This window comes from Bufo gargarizans, chromosome 3, assembly GCF_014858855.1.
Source record: "Bufo gargarizans isolate SCDJY-AF-19 chromosome 3, ASM1485885v1, whole genome shotgun sequence".
NCBI lineage: Eukaryota > Metazoa > Chordata > Amphibia > Anura > Bufonidae > Bufo > Bufo gargarizans.
The window spans coordinates 33332882-33353945 of record NC_058082.1 but is presented as its reverse complement, the minus strand read 5'-3'; the positions used below and the strand labels follow the sequence as shown (position 1 = coordinate 33353945).

The 21064-nt window shown below is 43.2% G+C and overlaps 1 protein-coding gene across 1 annotated transcript in view; it reads right to left on the bottom strand.

Annotated features, from left to right (window-relative positions):
• Positions 1-21064, bottom strand: part of NOX4 (NADPH oxidase 4) — a 267595-nt gene that overhangs the window by 152519 nt on the left and 94012 nt on the right. Inside the window, exons 10-11 of the mRNA XM_044286900.1 lie at positions 19475-19639; positions 16591-16653 (exon numbers count right to left, since the gene is read on the bottom strand). Of these exons, the coding sequence (XP_044142835.1) occupies positions 16591-16653; positions 19475-19639 (228 nt within the window). The remainder of the gene's footprint in view (positions 1-16590; positions 16654-19474; positions 19640-21064) is intronic.

The following is a 21064-nucleotide window of genomic DNA, read 5'->3' as shown; positions in this document are numbered from 1 at the left end:
CACTGATTGGATCCAAATTGCCATTATACAGCTCTGTAATTACAGCAAACCATTCTTGTTATTGGGGTGTTACTAGTCCTTGTGCGGTGCAGTTATGTGGTCTAAAGCATTTTTTGGCTTGAATAAGTGGAAAAAAGGGCTTATTAGCCATTATGTGGCAAAGTGCGAAAATTACAGCCCTTTTCGGCGTGTATTAGTGGCACCAAAAAATTTTTATTTGCCGTTTAGAGGTGCAGTTATACAAACCGGATTCCAAAAAAGTTGGGACACTTAACAAATTGTGAATAAAAACTGAATGCAATGATGTGGAGATGGCAAATGTCAATATTTTATTTGTAATAGAACGTAGATGACAGATCAAACGTTTAATCCGAGTAAATGTATCATTTTAAAGGAAAAATACGTTGATTCAAATTTTCACGGTGTCAACAAATCCCCAAAAAGTTGGGACAAGTAGCAATAAGAGGCTGGAAAAAGTAAATTTGAGCATAACAAAGAGCTAGAAGACCAATTAACACTAATTAGGTCAATTGGCAACATGATTGGGTATAAAAAGAGCTTCTCAGAGTGGCAGTGTCTCTCAGAAGCCAAGATGGATAGAGGATCACCAATTCCCACAATGTTGCGCAGAAAGATAGTGGAGCAATATCAGAAAGGTGTTACCCAGCGAAAAATTGCAAAGACTTTGCATCTATCATCATCAACTGTGCATAACATCATCCGAAGATTCAGAGAATCTGGAACAATCTCTGTGCGTAAGGGTCAAGGCCGTAAAACCATACTGGATGCCCGTGATCTCCGGACCCTTAAACGACACTGCACCACAAACAGGAATGCTACTGTAAAGGAAATCACAGAATGGGCTGAGGAATACTTCCAGAAACCATTGTCAGTGAACACAATCCACCGTGCCATCCGCCGTTGCCAGCTGAAACTCTACAGTGCAAAGAAGAAGCCATTTCTAAGCAAGATCCACAAGCTCAGGCGTTTTCACTGGGCCAGGGATCATTTAAAATGGAGTGTGGCAAAATGGAAGACTGTTCTGTGGTCAGACGAGTCACGATTCGAAGTTCTTTTTGGAAATCTGGGACGCCATGTCATCCGGACCAAAGAGGACAAGGACAAACCAAGTTGTTATCAACGCTCAGTTCAGAAGCCTGCATCTCTGATGGTATGGGGTTGCATGAGTGCGTGTGGCATGGGCAGCTTGCATGTCTGGAAAGGCACCATCAATGCAGAAAAATATATTCAGGTTCTAGAACAACATATGCTCCCATCCAGACGTCATCTCTTTCAGGGAAGACCCTGCATTTTTCAACAAGATAATGCCAGACCACATTCTGCATCAATCACAACATCATGGCTGCGTAGGAGAAGGATCCGGGTACTGAAATGGCCAGTCTGCAGTCCAGATCTTTCACCTATAGAGAACATTTGGCGCATCATAAAGAGGAAGGTGCAACAAAGAAGGCCCAAGACGATTGAACAGTTAGAGGCCTGTATTAGACAAGAATGGGAGAGCATTCCTATTTCTAAACTTGAGAAACTGGTCTCCTCGGTCCCCAGACGTCTGTTGAGTTTTGCAAGAAGAAGGGGAGATGCCACACAGTGGTGAAAATGGCCTTGTCTCAACTTTTTGGGGATTTGTTGACACCATGAAATTCTGATTCAACATATTTTTCCCTTAAAATGGTACATTTTCTCAGTTTAAACTTTTGTTCCGTGATTTATGTTCTATTCTGAATACAATATTAGAAGTTGGCACCTCCACATCATTGCATTCAGTTTTTATTCACGATTTGTATAGTGTCCCAACTTTTTGGGAATCCGGTTTGTATGTTCTAAAGCCCTTTTTGTCGTGTATTAGTGGCAAAAATAAAATATAATTGCCGTTCAGCGGTGCAGTTATATGTTTTAATGCTTTTTGTGGAGTGTATAAGTGGCAAAAGAAAAATATATTTGCCGTTCAGAGGTGCAGTTATATGTTCTAAAGCAGTTTTTTGCGTGTATTAGTGGCACAAAAAAAGTATTTGCCGTTGTGTGGTGAATTGAGAAAATTTAAGACTTTTTGGGGGTGTTTTAATTTCCTTTTTATTTATTTATCTGATTTAACAGTATGTCAGACAGAGAAGTGCCAGGTCCTGCACAGGGGAGTGGCAGAGGCCTAAATGTTTCTGGCGCAGGCACAGGTCACAGCAGAGTAACGGGGCATGCCAGCAGGGGTCACTTCGAGAGGCCTGAGCTCCTGGTGTCATCTAGCGGTCATCTCTTGACCAGCAACCCAGCAGTTCTTGAATGGTTGACTCGGCCATCCACTTTGTCCCAAGTGACATCAGACACCCCCAGCCAAGAGTCGGTGGGTTATTCAGACACAACCGTTAGCTGGCATGGCCCTGGAGCAGGCTCTGTGCCCTCACCTGTCTTCAACCTGCCTCAGTCCTTTTTTGTTCCCTCAGCCAGAGAAGTATTATATGCTCAGCACCACTATACAGCAAGGACAAGCTACTAGAGGACAGTCAGCAGCTACTGGCCAGCCAAGATGTGGAGGAGACATCCGCCGCTTCCTCTGCTAGGCGGGCAAGTAGTGATGAGAAGAGTGGCGTGGGAGCTGGTGTTGCGAGCGGTGAGGCTCCTGACCCAGAGACCGTTGAGGAGGACATCAGTTAGGTGCAGACAGTACTCGATGATGATGTAGCTGATCACACTTGGGAGCCAGGTGAATAAGGGGCTTCATAATCATCTGGAGAAGAGGGTGGCAGCTTGACCGTGAGGCAGCGTTGGAGCCAGCAAGTCGCTAGTGTGGCCGGGAGTCAGCAGGGTGGCAGCAGTGGGAGGTAGGTAGCCAAACGTGCCCGGTGTAGATGACCCACTTCGCAGGAGCTTACCTGCCCGGAAAGTAGTGGTGCACGGGTTCACGGAAGCAGTGTCCGTAGCAGTGAGTCAGTGCGTAGTGTTGGGGGTAAAATTACCTACTCGCCGGTGTGGCAGGTTTTTGTTAAGCCGCCGGAGGAGGTGAACATGACCATATGTAGAATTTATGGGCAGAAGGTTAGGCGTGGCCTGGGTGCCAATGTTTGCACCACGGCCCTGCATCAACATATGCAGCGTCACCATGAAGTCGTCTGGGAGAACCGTGGCTCTGATGTGGTGGTCCAGCCTGCCGCAGCAACCACTGCATTACCCAGTGACACGCACCTGGTTTCATGCAGTCAAGGCTCCACCACCTCAGCCGAAGGGAGCTGTCTGTCCTTCTCTTCATTTGCTGGTCCTGATGCTCCTACTCCTACTTCTCGTCAGTCATTCCATCAGCAATCAATCAACGAAGCAAGTGCCAAAAGACAACAGTATGTGTGGACTCATCCAACGGCGCAGAAGCTGAATGTGCTCCTGTCCTAACTCCCTTTCCAAGTGGTGGACTCTGCACCTTTCAGAGAACTGATGGCTTGTCCCGAGCCGAGGTGGAGAGTCCCAAAACGTAATTTCTTTGCCAAAAAGGCAGTACCAGCCCTGCACACACATGTAGAACAGAAGGTGAGCCAGTCCTTGAGCCTGTCGGTGTCTGCCAAAGTGCACGGCAGTGCCGACGTGTGGAGCTGTAACTACAGTCAGGGACAATACATGTCCTTTATGGCCCACTGAGTGAATGTGGTTCCTGCACAGCCACACCAGCAACTTGGCCAGGTGACGCCGCTTCTTCCTCCACATTGTCACTCTGTTGGTCCTGCTACAATGTCCGCCTCTGCCTCCTCATCCTCCACCGTGTCCTCAGCCTCCACTGCAGGGACAATTCCCAGTGTCCCTCCAGCATACCAAGTGTGCAGGGCACGGCGGTGTCACGCTGTTCTGCACCTCGTTTTCCTGGGCAAATATGATCACACAGGGGAGGAACTGCTCCATGTCCTTCATCAAGAAATTGAATCCTGGCTTTCTCTGCGACAACTAAAAATCGTAACCATGGTGACCGAAAATGGGAAGAACATGGTGTCGGTGCTGCGTCAAGGAGAACTGAGCCATGCGCCCTGCATAGCACACTTGTTCAATCTGGTTGTCAAGCGGTTCCTGAAGTCTTCCACACATCTGTAAGACATCCTAAAAATGGCCAGGAAACTTTGCATGCACTTCAGTCTTTCGTATACCGCAAAGCACACCCTCCTTGAGCTCCAGCGGCAGAGCGGAATTTCCCAACATAGGCTGATATGCGACATTTCCACCCGTTGGAATTCCACCCTCCATATGTTGGACCGACTATAAGAACAGAGAAAGACCATAAATGATTTCTTGATGATCCAAGCGGACAGGAGTACTGCCCTATGTAACTTCGATGTCAGCCAGTGGCAGCTCATGCGTGACACCTGCCATTTGCTCAGGCCCTTTGAGGAGGCCAAATTATTTGTCAGTTGCCAGGACTACAATATTAACAACGTCATTCCACTGCTCCATGTCCTGAAACAGATCCTGGTAAATCTGGCTGGTCAGGGGACTGGAGACATGGCGCCTAGATCTCACTGCCACATGAGCCCTGTGGGGGCTGAACTGGAGGAGGACATTGGAGCTACAGGGCAATGAGTAAGACGAGGCAGAGGACCCAGACACACCATGGCAGTTTGCAGAGGAGATGGAGGCAGGGAGTCCCTCTGAGTCACTTGCACAAATGGACTGATGCATGCTGACTTGCTTGCGTAGTGACAGCCGAATTGTCACCATTCAGCAGAGGGATGACTTCTGGCTCTCCACCTTGTTGGACCCTCGCTACCGGTCCAAAATGGGGGCCTTTTTTACACCTGCTGATAGGGAGGACAAACTGAACTACTATAGAGACATCCTATATAGTCAGTTAGCCCCTGCCTATCTGCGCCATCGTCCATTCTCTCGCAGGTCTGACCGGAGGAGGCCCTCTGCACTCAGGTTCCTCTGCCATGGCTGCTGTGGTGGGCGGGGGGGGGGGGGGTAGTTGCAGTTCCAGCTCCATAAGCAGCAACTTGAGTCTAGAGTCGCTGATGAGCAGCTTTCTTCACCCGCCTAGTGAAGAAACTACTCACCAGCAGCAGGTAGACCTGGAGCAAGACCTGAACCAGCAGGTGGTGGCATACTTGGACAGCACCCTGCCACCCCACATTGAAGATCCGCTGGACTACTGGGCAGCCAAACTGGATTTGTGACCGCAAGTAGCAGAGTTTGCACTGGAAAAGCTTTCCTGCCGGCCAGTAGTGTGGCATCAGAGCGGGTGTTTAGCACGGAGGGGGCCATACCCCAAGAAGAATTCGCCTGTCCACCTAAAATGTGGAGACACTGACCTTTGTCAAGATGAATCAGGCATGGATCAGCCAGGATTCCCACCCACCAATGCCTGATGCATCAGACTAGATCATCCATGGTGTCACACCAACACTTTGACAAAAGAGACCGGTTTCTTCTGGCTGCCTCCCTTAACCTACCATTCTGATGCTGCCACTTGCCTGATGCCACACATCTGATGCCAAGTGTTTCTTCTTTCACCTACCATCTTCAGTTGGTACTCGTATTGCCACCCATCTCGCCACTCTGTCACCTGGTCACTCTGTGGTCTCTTGATGCCGCTTCCACCTCCACACTATGTCACTTTGCAACTTGGTGGTCTCTTGATGCTGCTGTCACCTCCACACTATGTCACCTTGCCACTCTATGGTCTCCTGATGTGGCTGCCACCTCCACACTATGTCACCTTGCAACTTTGTGGTCTCCTGACGCTGCTGTCACCTCCACACTATTTCACCTTGCCACTCTGTGGTCTCTTGATTCTGCTGTCACCTCCACACTATGTTACCTTGCGACTCTGTGGTCTCCTGATGCTGCTGTCACCTCCACACTATGTCACCTTGCCACTCTGTGGTCTCCTGATGCTGCTGCCACTTCCTCCACACTCTGTGATTGTGCCACTCTGTGGCCTCCTGATGCTGTCACCTCCACACTGTTATTGTGCCATGTGCCACTCCTAATGCTGCCGCCACCTCCACACTGTCATTGTGCCACTTTGTGGCCTCCTTCTGATGCTGCCGCCACCTCCAGACTCTGTCATAGGGCCACTCTGTGGTCTCCTCATGCTGCTTCCACCTCACCACTATGTCATAGGGCCACTCTGTGGACTTCCCATGCTGTTCCCACCGTCCCCACTTCATGACTGGGTCACTATTTTGCCTTTCGGCCTGGCTGACATCATCATTTATTTGACCCTTCTTCTGATCTGTCAGAAGGAAGGAAAAATGAGACGCAAAACAGATCCTGTCTGTGTAGCAGCTCTAAGGCCTGTATGGACCCATCAGAATTGGCTTATGATTTGGTAGCCAAAAGCAGGAGTGGGTACAAAACACAGAAGACATGCAAATATTCCATTCATGTCTCATCTCTGTTTTGGATCTACTCCTGTTTTTTTGGGCATTAGCAATACTGATGGATTACTGACCAAATGCTGACCGAGTGAAGGCGGATGCTCCACAGACAGGATCCATTTTTTGGGGGTTATTGTTCTGACGGATCAGAGGAAGGGCTAATTAATCAGTGACGTCAACACAAACTTACTGCTGACACCCTCTCCATTCTGTCGGGGGGCTCTACTTGTATAATCGTTTAATAGAACAGGTTCTGTAGACATCTATGTGGAATCAGCTGACGAGGGTGTAAAAGGAGTGCGGTATGCGCTTCTTCTTGGCCCTAACATTGACCTGTAAGGCTGATTTCACACTTGAGTTACTTGGTCAGTTTTGGCCCCATGACTGCCCAAATAAGTGAGGTGTGCAGTGATTCTAAGAGCGACACCAGTCATCTACATGTCATACTGACTCACAGTATTTTTTCACTACCACAGCAGACTCCTTATGCGTGTTACTGCAAGGCACAGTGTTCTACACCCCTATAAAGGCTCTCTGCGGCCTGGAAATAGACGTTTTTTAACGTGATTCACCACAAATAAATTCGGAACGAACCAATGAGAAATTCTCTCATCTCTACTCCTGATCTTGCAGTTCACAATAAACAATATACTGTATTTGTGTCCCGTAAGCAAGTTTTTATTAATTTTTTTAGTAGCATTTATTTGCTCCTAAAGTGGAATAAATGACCAAGATCGGCGTCATCGCCAATCCTGTTCACTGCCAGTGGGTGTCTACTCTATTAGACAACTGGCCCCCGCCATGTATGAAGTGAGCTCAGTACGTGAGCCAACTCCATACATCCCCTCTTGCATGCTAATGCCGTACATGTACAGTACTATGGAATAAGGGAATAATGGGTATTTGCGGGATATGCGATAAATGCTTAATAGGTGCAGGTTTCACCTCTAGGACCTCCCTCTATCAGGAGAACAGGTAGCGTTGCATAAGGTAGCTCTATGAATAAGGGTCAGTAGACCCCCGTTGTTCTAAAGTGGGATCTGCATCTGTCAGTATGCGGTCATTTAAAATCCTTACAAGTAGGGTTCATATGCTTGTATAGACTTTTCCATTTGATAGCCCAGAATCCTTGCTAGGATATGCTATTGCAGCAAGCCCCCAAGGAGCCGGTGCAGAGAATGGGAGTGGTAATGGTCCTGATGAAGTGTTGTGTCATGGTGTACTCCTCAGGCCATTGCTCCCTGTGGATCGGGGCAGTGGAGATGTAGTTTGAGGAGTCTGGAAATGAATGTATAACAGTCTCATTTTAGTTAGCACAAAATAAAACTCGCTGTACATCCAGTAGCGGCAAATTCAAAGGGCAGTTCACAATAAACAATATACTGTATTTGTGTCCCGTAAGCAAGTTTTTATTAATTTTTTTAGTAGCATTTATTTGCTCCTAAAGCGGAATAAATAGCATTTCTATTGCCATATGCCATAATAAGCACAATAATGCTGATTTATGAGTGTGCAGTTTTCTGTGGAATTCTCTTTAAATGAAGCCATGAATGTAATCTATAAAGCCTGGATTAAAGATGGGACAATGTATTGCCTAATCCAAAATGGGAGGCCGTTAAATGACCCGTGTTCTTGGAAGAAAACACGTCCAGCGTATACATCAAGCGGCTTTTAAATCAGAGCCCCTTGCAATTAGCGCATGTCTGATTATGCAAATTGGCCAGGCTCGGAAAGCAGATGTTTGCGTTTTTACAGGAAATCTATCATTCTTCGTGTAGTCACTTTTAATGCCTTTTTGCTTGGGAAATTTACAGTTTTGGCATACTCGACCTGGAGGCCCATTCTTTCAAATGAATAGTAATAGGAGAGGCAATTGTTAGCCTATGCACATAAATTATAGAACAGAAGGGCAGAAGTAGACAATATTTAAAGCCACACTCCACGCAAATTCATGAAAACTCTGGTACCATAAGGCTACAGTGAATGGGAATGTCCTATAAGGGCAATCTGTTCAGATGCCATATCAGCACCTTCTCAGAACGGGTCTATTGCTTGAGAACACCTCCTATTAGCAAGAAAGGCAATTTATTATTCACTTTAAAGAGTGCCTTCTGCTCTGGAGGAGTCTGTATAGCATTGCTGCACATCTATTTCAATGCACACCATGTAGTACAGCATATCTCCTCTAGTGGCCACTGTAGTAAAAAAAAATGTGTAATCACTGGGGGGTTTCAGCAGCCTGCCTATGGCAATCAGATGATCACTGGCTGATCACCAACAGGCAAAAGAATAACTGAGGCGATTACCTAGGGAAATGACCTTGTCAAACTGCTCTGTAATAATAATAGATGCTGTGAGTAGGAATTGTAGGAACGATTGGGATGTGTTGGGAAGAGATGTAATGTAACTTGTAGTCCCTAGGCCAGGATACAAAGCGTGGATCCCCTTGGGCACAATGACCCAAGTGCTACTAATGCCTCTAAACCCCTTAGGCCCCTTTCACACGGGCGAGTTTTCCGTGCGGGTGCGATGCGTGCGGTGAACGCATTGCACCCGCACTGAATCCTGACCCATTCATTTCTATGGGGCTGTGCACATGAGCGGTGATTTTCACGCATCACTTGTGCGTTGAGTGAAAATCTCAGCATGCTCTATATTGTCCGATTTTCACGCGATGCAGGCCCCATAGAAGTGAATGGGAAGCGTGAAAATCGCATAGCATCCGCAAGTAAGTGCGGATGCGGTGCCATTTTCACGCACGGTTGCTAGGAGACGATCGGGATGGAGACCCGATCATTATTATTTTCCCTTATAACATGGTTATAAGGGAAAATAATAGCATTCTGAATACAGAATGCATAGTAAAACAGCGCTGGAGGGGTTAAAAAAAATTATAATAATTTAACTCACCTTAGTCCACTTGATCGCGAAGCCCGGCATCTCCTTGTGTCTCCTTTGTTGAATAGGACCTGTGGTGAGCATTAAATTCAGGTAAAGGACCTTTGATGACGTCACTCCGGTAATCACATGGTACGTCACATGATCTTTTACCATGGTGATTCACCATGGTAAAAGACCATGTGATGACCGGAGTGAAGTCATCAAAGGTCCTTTACCTGTATTTTATGCTCACCACAGGTCCTATTCAACAAAGGAGACACAAGGAGATGCCGGGCTTCGCCATCAAGTAGACTAAGATGAGTAAATTATTATTATTATTTTTTTAACCCCTCCAGCGCTGTTTTACTATGCATTCTGTATTCAGAATGCTATTGTTTTCCCTTATAACCATGTTATAAGGGAAAATAATACAATCTTCAGAACATCAATCCCAAGCCCGAACTTCTGTGAAGAAGTTCGGGTTTGGGTACCAAACATGCGCGATTTTTCTCACGCGAGTGCAAAACGCATTACAATGTTTTGCACTTGCGTGGAAAAATCGCACATTTTCCCGCAACGCACCCGTCTCTTATCCGGGCCAAAAATAAGACGCCCGTGTGAAAGAGGCCTTAAAAGGTTGTAATAGTGTGGGGATTCACTCTGGTAGATAGGACAAGCGGGTGCAGTATAGAGGCAAAGACACGTTTGTAACTCAAAAACTGCAGTGTTTATTCACACTAGTTGCAGGTTCACAGTATGACGGTCTATTTTCAGTATTAGTGTTAGTTCACTCCCAAAGCAGTTCATACAGAAAAAACATTCACCTTTGATCCTGGGTGTTTAATCCACACCTGTCTGAATGCTCAGCCTCAGAAAGTCCACCTGCTAGCCCGACACGCTGTCTTCAGCTTTCAGCAGAGTTTTACACAGCTCCAGTGTCAGAGAGGAGTAATCCACCCACCTGACACTGCTGGCTGTTTTTTATAGGCCTGTCAAAACCTGGCCTGGACCGTGGGGAGTAGTGTTGATCACGAATATTTGAATTTCAAATTTTTATCGCAAATATAGGTACTTCGAAAATTTGTGAATATTTCGAATATAGTGATATATATTTGCAATTTTGAATATTCTATTTTTTTTTAATCAGTAGACATGATGCTTCTAGCTTGTGGGCCAATGAGAAGGCTGCAGTATATTTGACTTTAGGAGTAGTGTTGTTTGCGAATTTTCGTAATTAGAATTTTTTTATTGCTAATTTTTCAACTTACAACTATTAGACAAAGAAGATTATAGCACTATATTAGCTAAATTGCTCTATATTCGATTTTTTCCGAATATTCGCTATATTGCTATAACTTTGCTTTTTTGAATATTCGTAATATTCTAAAACAAGAATATATAGCAATATAGCAAATATGAGAAAAAAACGAATATAGAGCAATTTAGCTAATATAGTGCTATAATCTTCTTTGTCTAATAGTTGTAATTTTTTTCTCATCTGAAGTTCAGATTGGAAAAAAATTACAACTATAAAAATTACAACTATTGCTATATATTCTTGTTTTAGAATATTACGAATATTCGAAAAAACGAAGTTATAGAATATAGCGAATATTCGAAAAAAATAACTAATGTAGAGAACTATTAGACAAAGAAGATTATAACACTATATTAGCAAAATTGCTCTATATTAGTTTTTTGAATATTCGCTATATTGCTATATATTCTTGTTTTAGAATATTACCAATATTCGAAAAAACTGAGTTTGTAAGTTGAAAAATTCTCAATAAAAAATTTGAATTAGGAAAATCTGCATTCCGAAAATTCGCATATTATACAATCAATACCTTGCCGATTTTTCGAGTAAAAACATCATAGAATATAACGAATATTCAATTTTGCGAATATTCGACGAATATACTACAAAATATTCGCAAAATATCACAAATTTGAATATGACCCCTGCCGCTCATCACTAGTGGGGAGTAGTCACCCACCCAGCACCTTGACTACTCCCAGTAAGAGCTGTCCCAGATCAGCTATTTACAGCCATACTAGATAGCAAGGTGTCAAACAGCAACTGCAACTGACACAGAAAACTGGCTCTTAGGGTCCATTCACACGTCTGCAAATTGGTCCGCATCCGTTACGCAATATCGGGAACGGGTGCGGACCCATTCGCGGCTCTGCAAAAAATAGAACATGTCCTATTCTTGTCCGCAATTGCAGACAAAAATAGGCAGTTCTATGGGGGGTGACGGCCGGGTGTATTGCGGATCCGCAATTTGCAGATCCGCAATACACCATGGACGTGTGAATAGACCTTTACTCCACCGAGGCCAGGAACCTCGGTGACACATGCCTATGATCTACGATGATTCCTTGTACCTTCTTACATTGCCTTTGACCTAATCTCAGTATAGGTCATCAGTATCTGATTCATGGGGGTCTGGCACCCAGGACCCCCACTGACCAGTTGTTTGAGAAAGCACTGGATCTCCTGTGAGCGATGTGGCCTTCCCACAGCTTACCAAGCACAGCACCGTACTTTGTATAGTGGCTGTGCTTGGCATCGCGCTCAGCCCCATTTACTTGCATAATGCATGAGCTGTGCCTAGGCCATTTGACCAATGAACGTGTCGTCACTGGCCTAGGAAAAGCTGCAAGAATGACTGGCCTAGGAAAAGCTGATCGCTTGGGGTCCCAGGTGTTGAACCTGGTCAGATACTGGTGATAGGATAGGTGATCAGTATTAAAATATTGGAAAACCCCTTTAACGTTGAGAAGAATTTAAACTAAACCCCTTAAATTTGAGAAGAAGTTAAACTAAAGATTGGAGTCAAGTCACTAAGGAAACCATGACCCACATGGGGATGTATAGTTTAGGTAGAAGGTTGGTCATTGTTTCTTTACCATATTATTCTTGCTGGAAAATGGCAGTCTACAGCCTGCTAACCTAGGGCAACCTCAACTTAATAAATTTCCATGAGCCATTTCACGATGGTCATGGTTTCTCTTGAACAGTATGATAGGCTTACATATCTTCAAGTGTTGCTATGGTTTACTGTACGCACTGTATTTGCTGCTTTCATGGATAAACATTAAATGGATTGTCGTCCCATGAGCAAAACTCCTTCTCATTATGCGTACCGGCTGGTGATCAGCAGATCACTGCAAGTCCAGCAGAAAAACTGTGAGAAACCACACGTTTTGCCTACAGTGGCCACTGCTGGACACATGTGGCATTACATGACTCTCACTTAACGCAATGGGTGACCATGTTATATATGTGCCTGATATAAAATAACTTTACTCCCCAAACCTAAATATAATGTAATAAAACTAGATTATTAGATCCATTAGTGTCAATAAATATTGCTGGTCAAGTACATTTGTGTATTTGACACTGCTGGATGTCTGCTGTTGAGTACGTGTTATTGCAGCAGGTTGCTGCCTAATGAGTAATGCCATAAAGAATGGACTGTCAAAACGGTTACCTAGAGCAGCCTACGGGTGAACAATGACCTATAAACAACATCTGGACGGAGGACTCCTAAGATTCTAAATCGGATTCAGAAATAACAATAATTACATTTTAAAACACTCACTATTCATTATCAATTAGGCAATGGTTTTCTGCACCCTGCAATAATATTGGCCCGAATGACTAAGAATCGCAAATGATCAGTGTTCTGTATGTAACAGGGGACATTCATTTTGTGCATTTGCCACGTTATCATTTTGGACTCAAATTTCCCTAACCCCTTAAGGATCAGGCCGATTTTTGTTTTTGTGTTTTCGCTTTATTCCATTCAACAGCCATTCCATTTAATTTTGTGCTCACACAGCTTATATTTGTGGGACAAAGATGTATTTTTAATGACATTTAATTTACTATAACTTTTATTGGAAAACGGGCAAAATTTTTATGGGGTGAAATTGGAGAAAAAATGGCACCAAAGTTTTTGGGGTTTTGACATTAAGATATTCTCTGTCTGCTAAAATGGACACAATGTTCTTATTCTGCTTTTCAGTACAATTTGGGCAATACCAAATTTGTACAGCTTTATTGTGTTTTAATTCTTTCAAAAAATAAAAACCTTTAAAAAAAATAGAAATGTTCCTTGTGTCGGCATTTTCTGACACCCATAACTTTATATACTTTTGCAGTCTATGGAATTCTGAGAGGCTGCCTGTGAAGCCACTCCTCAGGCCCGGCTTTTCAGGCAGTTTGCTGTGACAGGACTGGGAGCCCCGGGTTGTCAATCAATGGAGCCCTGCGATTTGCCAATCAGAGGACAGAGAGAGCCCCCCTCCCTCTCTCTAACCCCACAGAAGCTACAGTTGCTACTGATAGTGGCATCTACAGGGTTAAATGACCAAGATCGGCGTCATTGCCAATCCTGTTCACTGCCAGTGGGAGTCTTCTCTATTAGACAACTGGCACCCGCCATGTATGAAGTGAGCTCAGCACGTGAGCAAACTCCATATATTTACTCTTGCATGTCAGTAGACCCCTGTTGTTTTAAAGTGGGATCTGCATCTGTCAGTATGCGGTCATTTACAATCCTTACAAGTAGGGTTCATATGCTTGTATAGACTTTTCCATTTGATAGCCCAGAATCCTTGCTAGGATATGCTATTGCAGCAAGCCCCCAAGGAGCCGTTGCAGAGAATGGGAGTGGTAATGGTTCTGATGAAGTGTTGTGTCATGGTGTACTCCTCAGGCCATTGCTCCCTAGGGATCGGGGCAGTGGAGATGTAGTTTGAGGAGTCTGGCCAGAAATGAATGTATAACAGTCTCATTTTAGTTAGCACAAAATACAACTCGCTGTACATCCAGTAGCAGGAAATTCAAAGTGCAGTTTCTGGAACCAGTTAAGGAGGTATGGTGGCAGGTTGGATGACTGTATATGGGCACCTGTGAGTATAGGTGTCCACTGTAAGATTCCGATTTGAACTTTATCTGGCCTAGTGATGTTTTGAGTGATGGGTGTCTAAGCTGTAGTCCCTCTGTAATCCAGGATTTTGTGGATCACTCTGCTGTCTGATCTCTCAGATGCGTTCTGGAACTCAAAGGTGTTGGTCTCTCTGGAGAATTAAATATCGTTTCCAGGAGCAGGAGCTCTGCAGTGTGCTTCCTCTCTTCACTGTAGCTACTATTCAACTCCTTCTCCTAGCAGAAATCAGGACCAGCCTACCCTTACCAAGAGGGGAGGAACAGGGTGGTTAGCCCTGTTCCTGCCAAGTTTTTGCCATCTTTACCTCTTCTGGCTGGAACTTATGGCCAAAACATAAATTTTGACTCTATGGAGGTCCATATAGGCTTCGGTTCAATGCACAGCGGGTGTCTGGGGCATAGCCATGCAAGGAAAAACTGTGAAATAGGATCTTCTCTAAACCCTTCATTTTCAGGATCTTAAGGGTCCCAGGGGTTAGACCTTCACTTATAATAAAATGATATATCCTAGCAATCCTCACATCACAAGATGGGAATTGCCCTTTAAATCACAGCCGCACAGTGTTCTCTGTCTCCTCCTTCATACTGATCTACAGTACAGACCAAAAGTTTGGACACACCTTCTCATTCAAAGAGTTTTCTTTATTTTCATGACTATGAAAATTGTAGATTCACACTGAAGGCATCAAAACTATGAATTAACACATGTGGAATTATATACATAACAAAAAAGTGTGAAACAACTGAAAATATGTCATATTCTAGGTTCTTCAAAGTAGCCACCTTTTGCTTTGATTACTGCTTTGCACACTCTTGGCATTCTCTTGATGAGCTTCAAGAGGTAGTTACCTGAAATGGTCTTCCAACAGTCTTGAAGGAGTTCCCAGAGATGCTTAGCACTTGTTGGCCCTTTTGCCTTCACTCTGCGGTCCAGCTCACCCCAAACCATCTCGATTGGGTTCAGGTCCGGTGACTGTGGAGGCCAGGTCATCTGGCGCAGCACCCCATCACTCTCCTTCATGGTCAAATAGCCCTCACACAGCCTGGAGGTGTGTTTGGGGTCATTGTCCTGTTAAAAAATAAATGATGGTCCAACTAAACGCAAACCGGATGGAATAGCATGCCGCTGCTAGTTGCTGTGGTAGCCTTGCTGGTTCAGTATGCCTTCAATTTTAAATAAATCCCCAACAGTATCACCAGCAAAGCACCCCTACACCATCACACCTCCTCCTCCATGCTTTACGGTGGGAACCAGGCATGTAGAGTCCATCCGTTCACCTTTTCTGCGTCGCACAAAGACACGGTGGTTGGAACCAAAGATCTCAAATTTGGACTCATCAGACCAAAGCACAGATTTCCACTGGTCTAATGTCCATTCCTTGTGTTCTTTAGCCCAAACAAGTCTCTTCTGCTTGTTGCCTGTCCTTAGCAGTGGTTTCCTAGCAGATATTCTACCATGAAGGCCTAATTCACACAGTCTCCTCTTAACAGTTGTTCTACAGATGTGTCTGCTGCTAGAACTCTGTGTGGCATTGACCTGGTCTCTAATCTGAGCTGCTGTTAACCTGCGATTTCTGAGGCTGGTGACTCGGATGAACGTATCCTCCGCAGCAGAGGTGACTCTTGGTCTTTCTTTCCTGGGGCGGTCCGCATGTGAGCCAGTTTCTTTGTAGCGCTTGATGGTTTTTGTGACTGAATTTGGGGACACTTTCAAAGTTTTCCCAATTTTTCTGACTGACTGACCTTCATTTCTTAAAGTAATGATGGCTACTCGTTTTTCTTTACTTAGCTGCTTTTTTCTTGCCATAATACAAATTCTAACAGTCTATTCAGTAGGACTATCAGCTGTGTATCCACCTGACTTCTCCACAACGCAACTGATGGTCGCAACCCCATTTATAAGGCAAGAAATCCCACTTATTAAACCTGACAGGGCACACCTGTGAAGTGAAAACCATTTCAGGTGACTACCTCTTGAAGCTCAACAAGAGAATACCAAGAGTGTGCAAAGCAGTAATCAAAGCAAAAGGTGGCTACTTTGAAGAACCTAGAATATGACATATTTTCAGTTGTTTCACACTTTTTTGTTATGTATATAATTCCACATGTGTTAATTCATAGTTTTGATGCCTTCAGTGTAAATCTACAATTTTCATAGTCATGAAAATAAAGAAAACTCTTTGAATGAGAAGGTGTGTCCAAACTTTCGGTCTGTACTGTATATTGCTGCATTAGATTGACAGTATATGTAGCATAATGTGAACAGTGTAAGGAAATGTGATTTAGGAATTTTATGAAAGTTTTTTGGGAATTTGAATGGCAATATAGGGCGCAAAAGCATCCAATCAATCAATCAATCTCTACAAATAATGAACAAGTACTTACCATAGTCAATGTAAACGGGTGGTTTTCCAGTGCAGACACTCTCGGACACTGTAGAATGATGTACTAGACAGAAAGTATACAAAATGACAGGATAATAAGACAGAAAGTATACACGATTACAGGATAATAAACATGCAACTACAGGAACGTTGCTCAGACAGATGGGTAAAGTGGTCCTGTGCCTAAGGCTATCTACTGCAGTAAGGACCTAATACAGAATGTCTCAACATTTAGCCCACAAGTGCTGACCTTCAGGGCAGTAGATACATTGAGTAACTGATTATTTTCATACGTTTTGTCCACCTAGGATAATCTCATTTATATTTTACTGGGATTCAAGTTCAGCTTTCAGGATACAGAGTTGCTAATCTTATTTTCCTTAACAGAGCCATAAAGTCCCTGATAAAATCCTGGCTCCCTGCAGCCACCACTAGAGGGAGCTAAAGTGACTTTTCTACACTTTTTAATGTTACACCCACAAACTTAATTGTGTTTTATTGGAATTTTATGTGATAGACCATTACAATGTAAGAAGTGTGTGTGAAGCGAAAATGATACATGGTTTAATAAATAAAAATCTAGAAAGTGAGGCATGCATTTATATTCCACCCCCCTGAGTCAATTCTTTGCAGGACCACCTTTCGCTGAAATTAAAGCTGCAAGTCTTTTTAAGGGAAGTTTCTACCAGCTTTGCACATCTAAAGGCTGACATTTTTGCCCATTCATCCTTGCAAAATAGCTCAAGCTCAGTTAGATTGGAGCAATTTTCAAGTCTTGTCACAAATTCTCAATGAGATTTAGGTCTGGACTTTCACTGGGCCATTCTAACCCATGAATATGAAAGGTGAATGGGATAGACGGCTCTACTGTTCAAGCAAATGATAGAGGTGCAAGAACTGCTAAATCTGACTGACCCAGTCAGGAAAGTGGAAAATAAAAGTAAAGAGATAAGCAGGCACACTCGTATATGGGTAAAATCTAGTTGTTGTATTTCCAATAATATATAGATAATAGGATATAGATAAAAAATGCTGGTTAAGATATAGTTGTAAAATATGAGATGAATTTGATCAATAGTCCAAAATGAGAGTCAATAAAAATGTTCCTTTTTATGCCATATATGGATTTAATAATTGGCACTATTTTTTATTTTTTCATGCCACATATGGTTTCAATAAGTAGATCATTGTGTCCTACCTCATTTGAATAATTAACCTAATTGAAAATGCTAATGGATTCACAAATGAGATAATGATTATCACCCTATAAATAATACATGGGTCATCACAATCCTCTACTTACTGATGAAGGGAGAGTCTCCTGAAACACGTCTAAGCAAAAGCCTATAGAGGATTGTCAAACACTAAATACGGTGTATCATCTCAACTACACCATAAGGAGCGCTCCGAAAAATATTGCAAAGATCGCGATCACGTGACCACCCGCGTCATACTACAGACGCGCAAACCAAGCCCTGGGCGCCACGAGAAATGCCGAAGACGTCACCACCAGATCGCGTTGGACTTCGCGAATTCTTCCACGAACAGCTGATCGTCATTGGAGGATCCGTCCCAGCAGCGCCGGTTGGTGGGTAAGTGATCTCTGTAGCCGGAGACAGCGCTGGAAGCACAGAGCACCTTTTCTTTCCACAGCACCGTGCAGCATTACAGCTATTTGACTTACGGTAATATATTTTGTTTCTATACATACATCCTGAAGCCCCAGATCAAGGAAGACCGTTCCTGGTTTAATACATGATCAGTGATAATCACCGCATATCTTCCCTTGTCTTGTGAAGGATTATCCCACAAAAAGGCGCATCATTCACAAAAAGGCGCACCATTTTCACTATAAGTGGCAATTTTATTTTATTATATATTTTTTTATTCTTTATTTTTATTTTTACTCCAAGGAACATTTTTATTGACTCTCATTTTGGACTATTAATCAAATTCATTTCATATTTTACAACTAAATCTTAACCAGCATTTTTTATCTATATCCTATTATCTATATATTATTTCTATAAATAAACTAGATCAGATTTTACCCATATACGAGTGTGCCTGCTTATCTTTTTACTTCTTATTTAACACATGAATATGCTTTGATCTAAACCATTCCATTGTAGCTCTGGCTGGATGTTTAGGGTCATTCTCCTGCTGGAAGGTGAACCTCCGCCCCAGTCTCTGCAGTCTCTTTTGCTGCCACTAACAAGTTTTCCTCCAGGATTGCCCTGTATTTAGTTCCATCCATCTTTCCATCAACTCTGACCAGCTTCCCTGTCCCTGCTGAAGAAAAGCATCCCCACAGCATGATGCTGCCACCACCATGTTTCATGGTGGGGATAGTATGTTCAAAGCGATGTACAGTGTTAGTTTTCCGCCACACATAGCGTTTTTCATTTAGGCCAAAAAGTTCAACTATGTCTTGGTAGGTTTGCAGATGTGCCACACTCCTTCCATTTTCGGATGATGGATTGATCAGTACTCTTTGAGATGTTCAGAGTTTGGAATATTTTATTATAACCTAACCCTGTTTTACACTTATACATGTATACAATACATTTAGGTTTGTGGCTGTAACGTGAGAAAAATGTGAAAAAGTTCAAGGGATGTGAATACTTTTTCAAGGCACTGAAAATGCTGGTAAGAATGCAGTAACTGCATTTGCCTACTGGTATTCATTACCAGCTAAGCTGGTTCAATGCCAGGTAAATGGCAACCCTATGTCCATAAGGTTGTTGTTATACATCCATAGGAGGAGATACTGTATAATAATATTGCCCTCCAAGTAATAGAAGATTGGACCTTAAAAGAGAGCATCAGATCTGTTTTTTGGAGTTGTTTGAGATATATGGAAGAAAGGTTTTTGTCTTACTCACCTGACCAGGTCTTGCTTTAAAATGATCTTTTATCATTCGGATTTCAATGACGTTGCATGGATGGTGTATAACACAGGTGATGGTCACCGGCTTAGTGCTCCGTAAGTATCGATATAATCGTTCAGCGCAGTACAAACATAAAGGTGCTGAAATCCACAGCCATGTCTAGAGAGATAAAGATGAGATGAGAGAGTGTCTCTGTGGAGAGCCAAGGAGATGGCACAGCGTGAGTGCCATGCTGTAACCTCTTCTGTAAACTTGAGTAAGAGGTGTGAGGTAAAGTCCACTCTTTACTCTAATTGTAGACATCTCTTAAATTTCCCCAATTAATGAGACATGTCATAGAGTCATGTATGGTTGAAACACTAAATCAAATGGCACCAAATTTTTGGTAATAGTCGTTCATAGCCTTTAAGACCCCAGACTAGGAGTAGTGATGTCACTGCCCTGTCAATGACATCAGCTCAAGAAACTGATTATAAATAACTTATGCTATGGGTGAGGGGAAAATGGTCCTTCTCCAGATACAGTATTCAATTTAGGTGTAGTGTTTGAATTCTATAACATCACACTCCTTGGAAAATTACAGACTTCAAGCATCTTCAGTCGGAACAGAAGAGATTGAAGGTCACTGTCTTCTTGTCTACTTTTTCTGACGATAGAGAAAAGGAATGAAAACAACACTGAGCTCCACAAAGTGGAACCAAGTATACTGACATCTCTTTAGACCTTGGACTGTTATATGGAAATAGCAATTCTGCAACTAAGAACTTCAGCTCTGGTGTCACACCAGGGGAAGACAGTCTTGCTTAAGGTCCCAGGTAAGAAGTAATGATGTCAGAGTCATTTGAAGAACCAGTTGAAGCATCAAAAGCTATCAGATGGGTGGGGATTACTTAGGTGAGGACTCGCCCTAGTTGCCTTGAAGAAAGCTCCCTAGTCGCCTCAGTAGTTGAACACGTCATAGAAATCTCAACAGATCCCGACAATTTTAATGGCATTTACATACAAACTATTGTATGTGAGCATTAGACAATGACTGTAGGAAACAGGGATCCAATAGGGAGCGGGACCTATTCTACATGTTTTATTGTGTTGGTTATTTTGAAATAAGTGTCACAACACATTTCTGGAAGCCTCTTCGACCCTTCGTCCTGGTTAAAAAATATTCAGGCAAATCAAGTCAATGGTATGAAGAAGTCAAGGCTATGCGCTGTAATTTTAGTCAACCTCAGTTCACACTTAACATTTTCAATCACTTAGGATATAAACAACCAAACTCTTGAGTGCTATTATTCTCCTATAAAATGGAGTAAACCCTTAAAGTTGGAACCTGAAGTTAACATTTTGTCCAGCTCTGACTCATCCCTTCTGGGCTCTTCTTCTAATTACTTAATTAAAAAGTTTTGCCACTTTCATGTAACCAAAACTTCTTTAGACTAATCTATTCTCCTATGTTATAGGACACAACATCAGAATTAATGGAACAGAACTTAGGAAAGTTTTCTGAAAGACCTTATTTCAGCTATCTGATTGTAATATGTGTCTCTTCAGCTCCCAAATTAACGTTTTGACCTCAAGAATGTAACG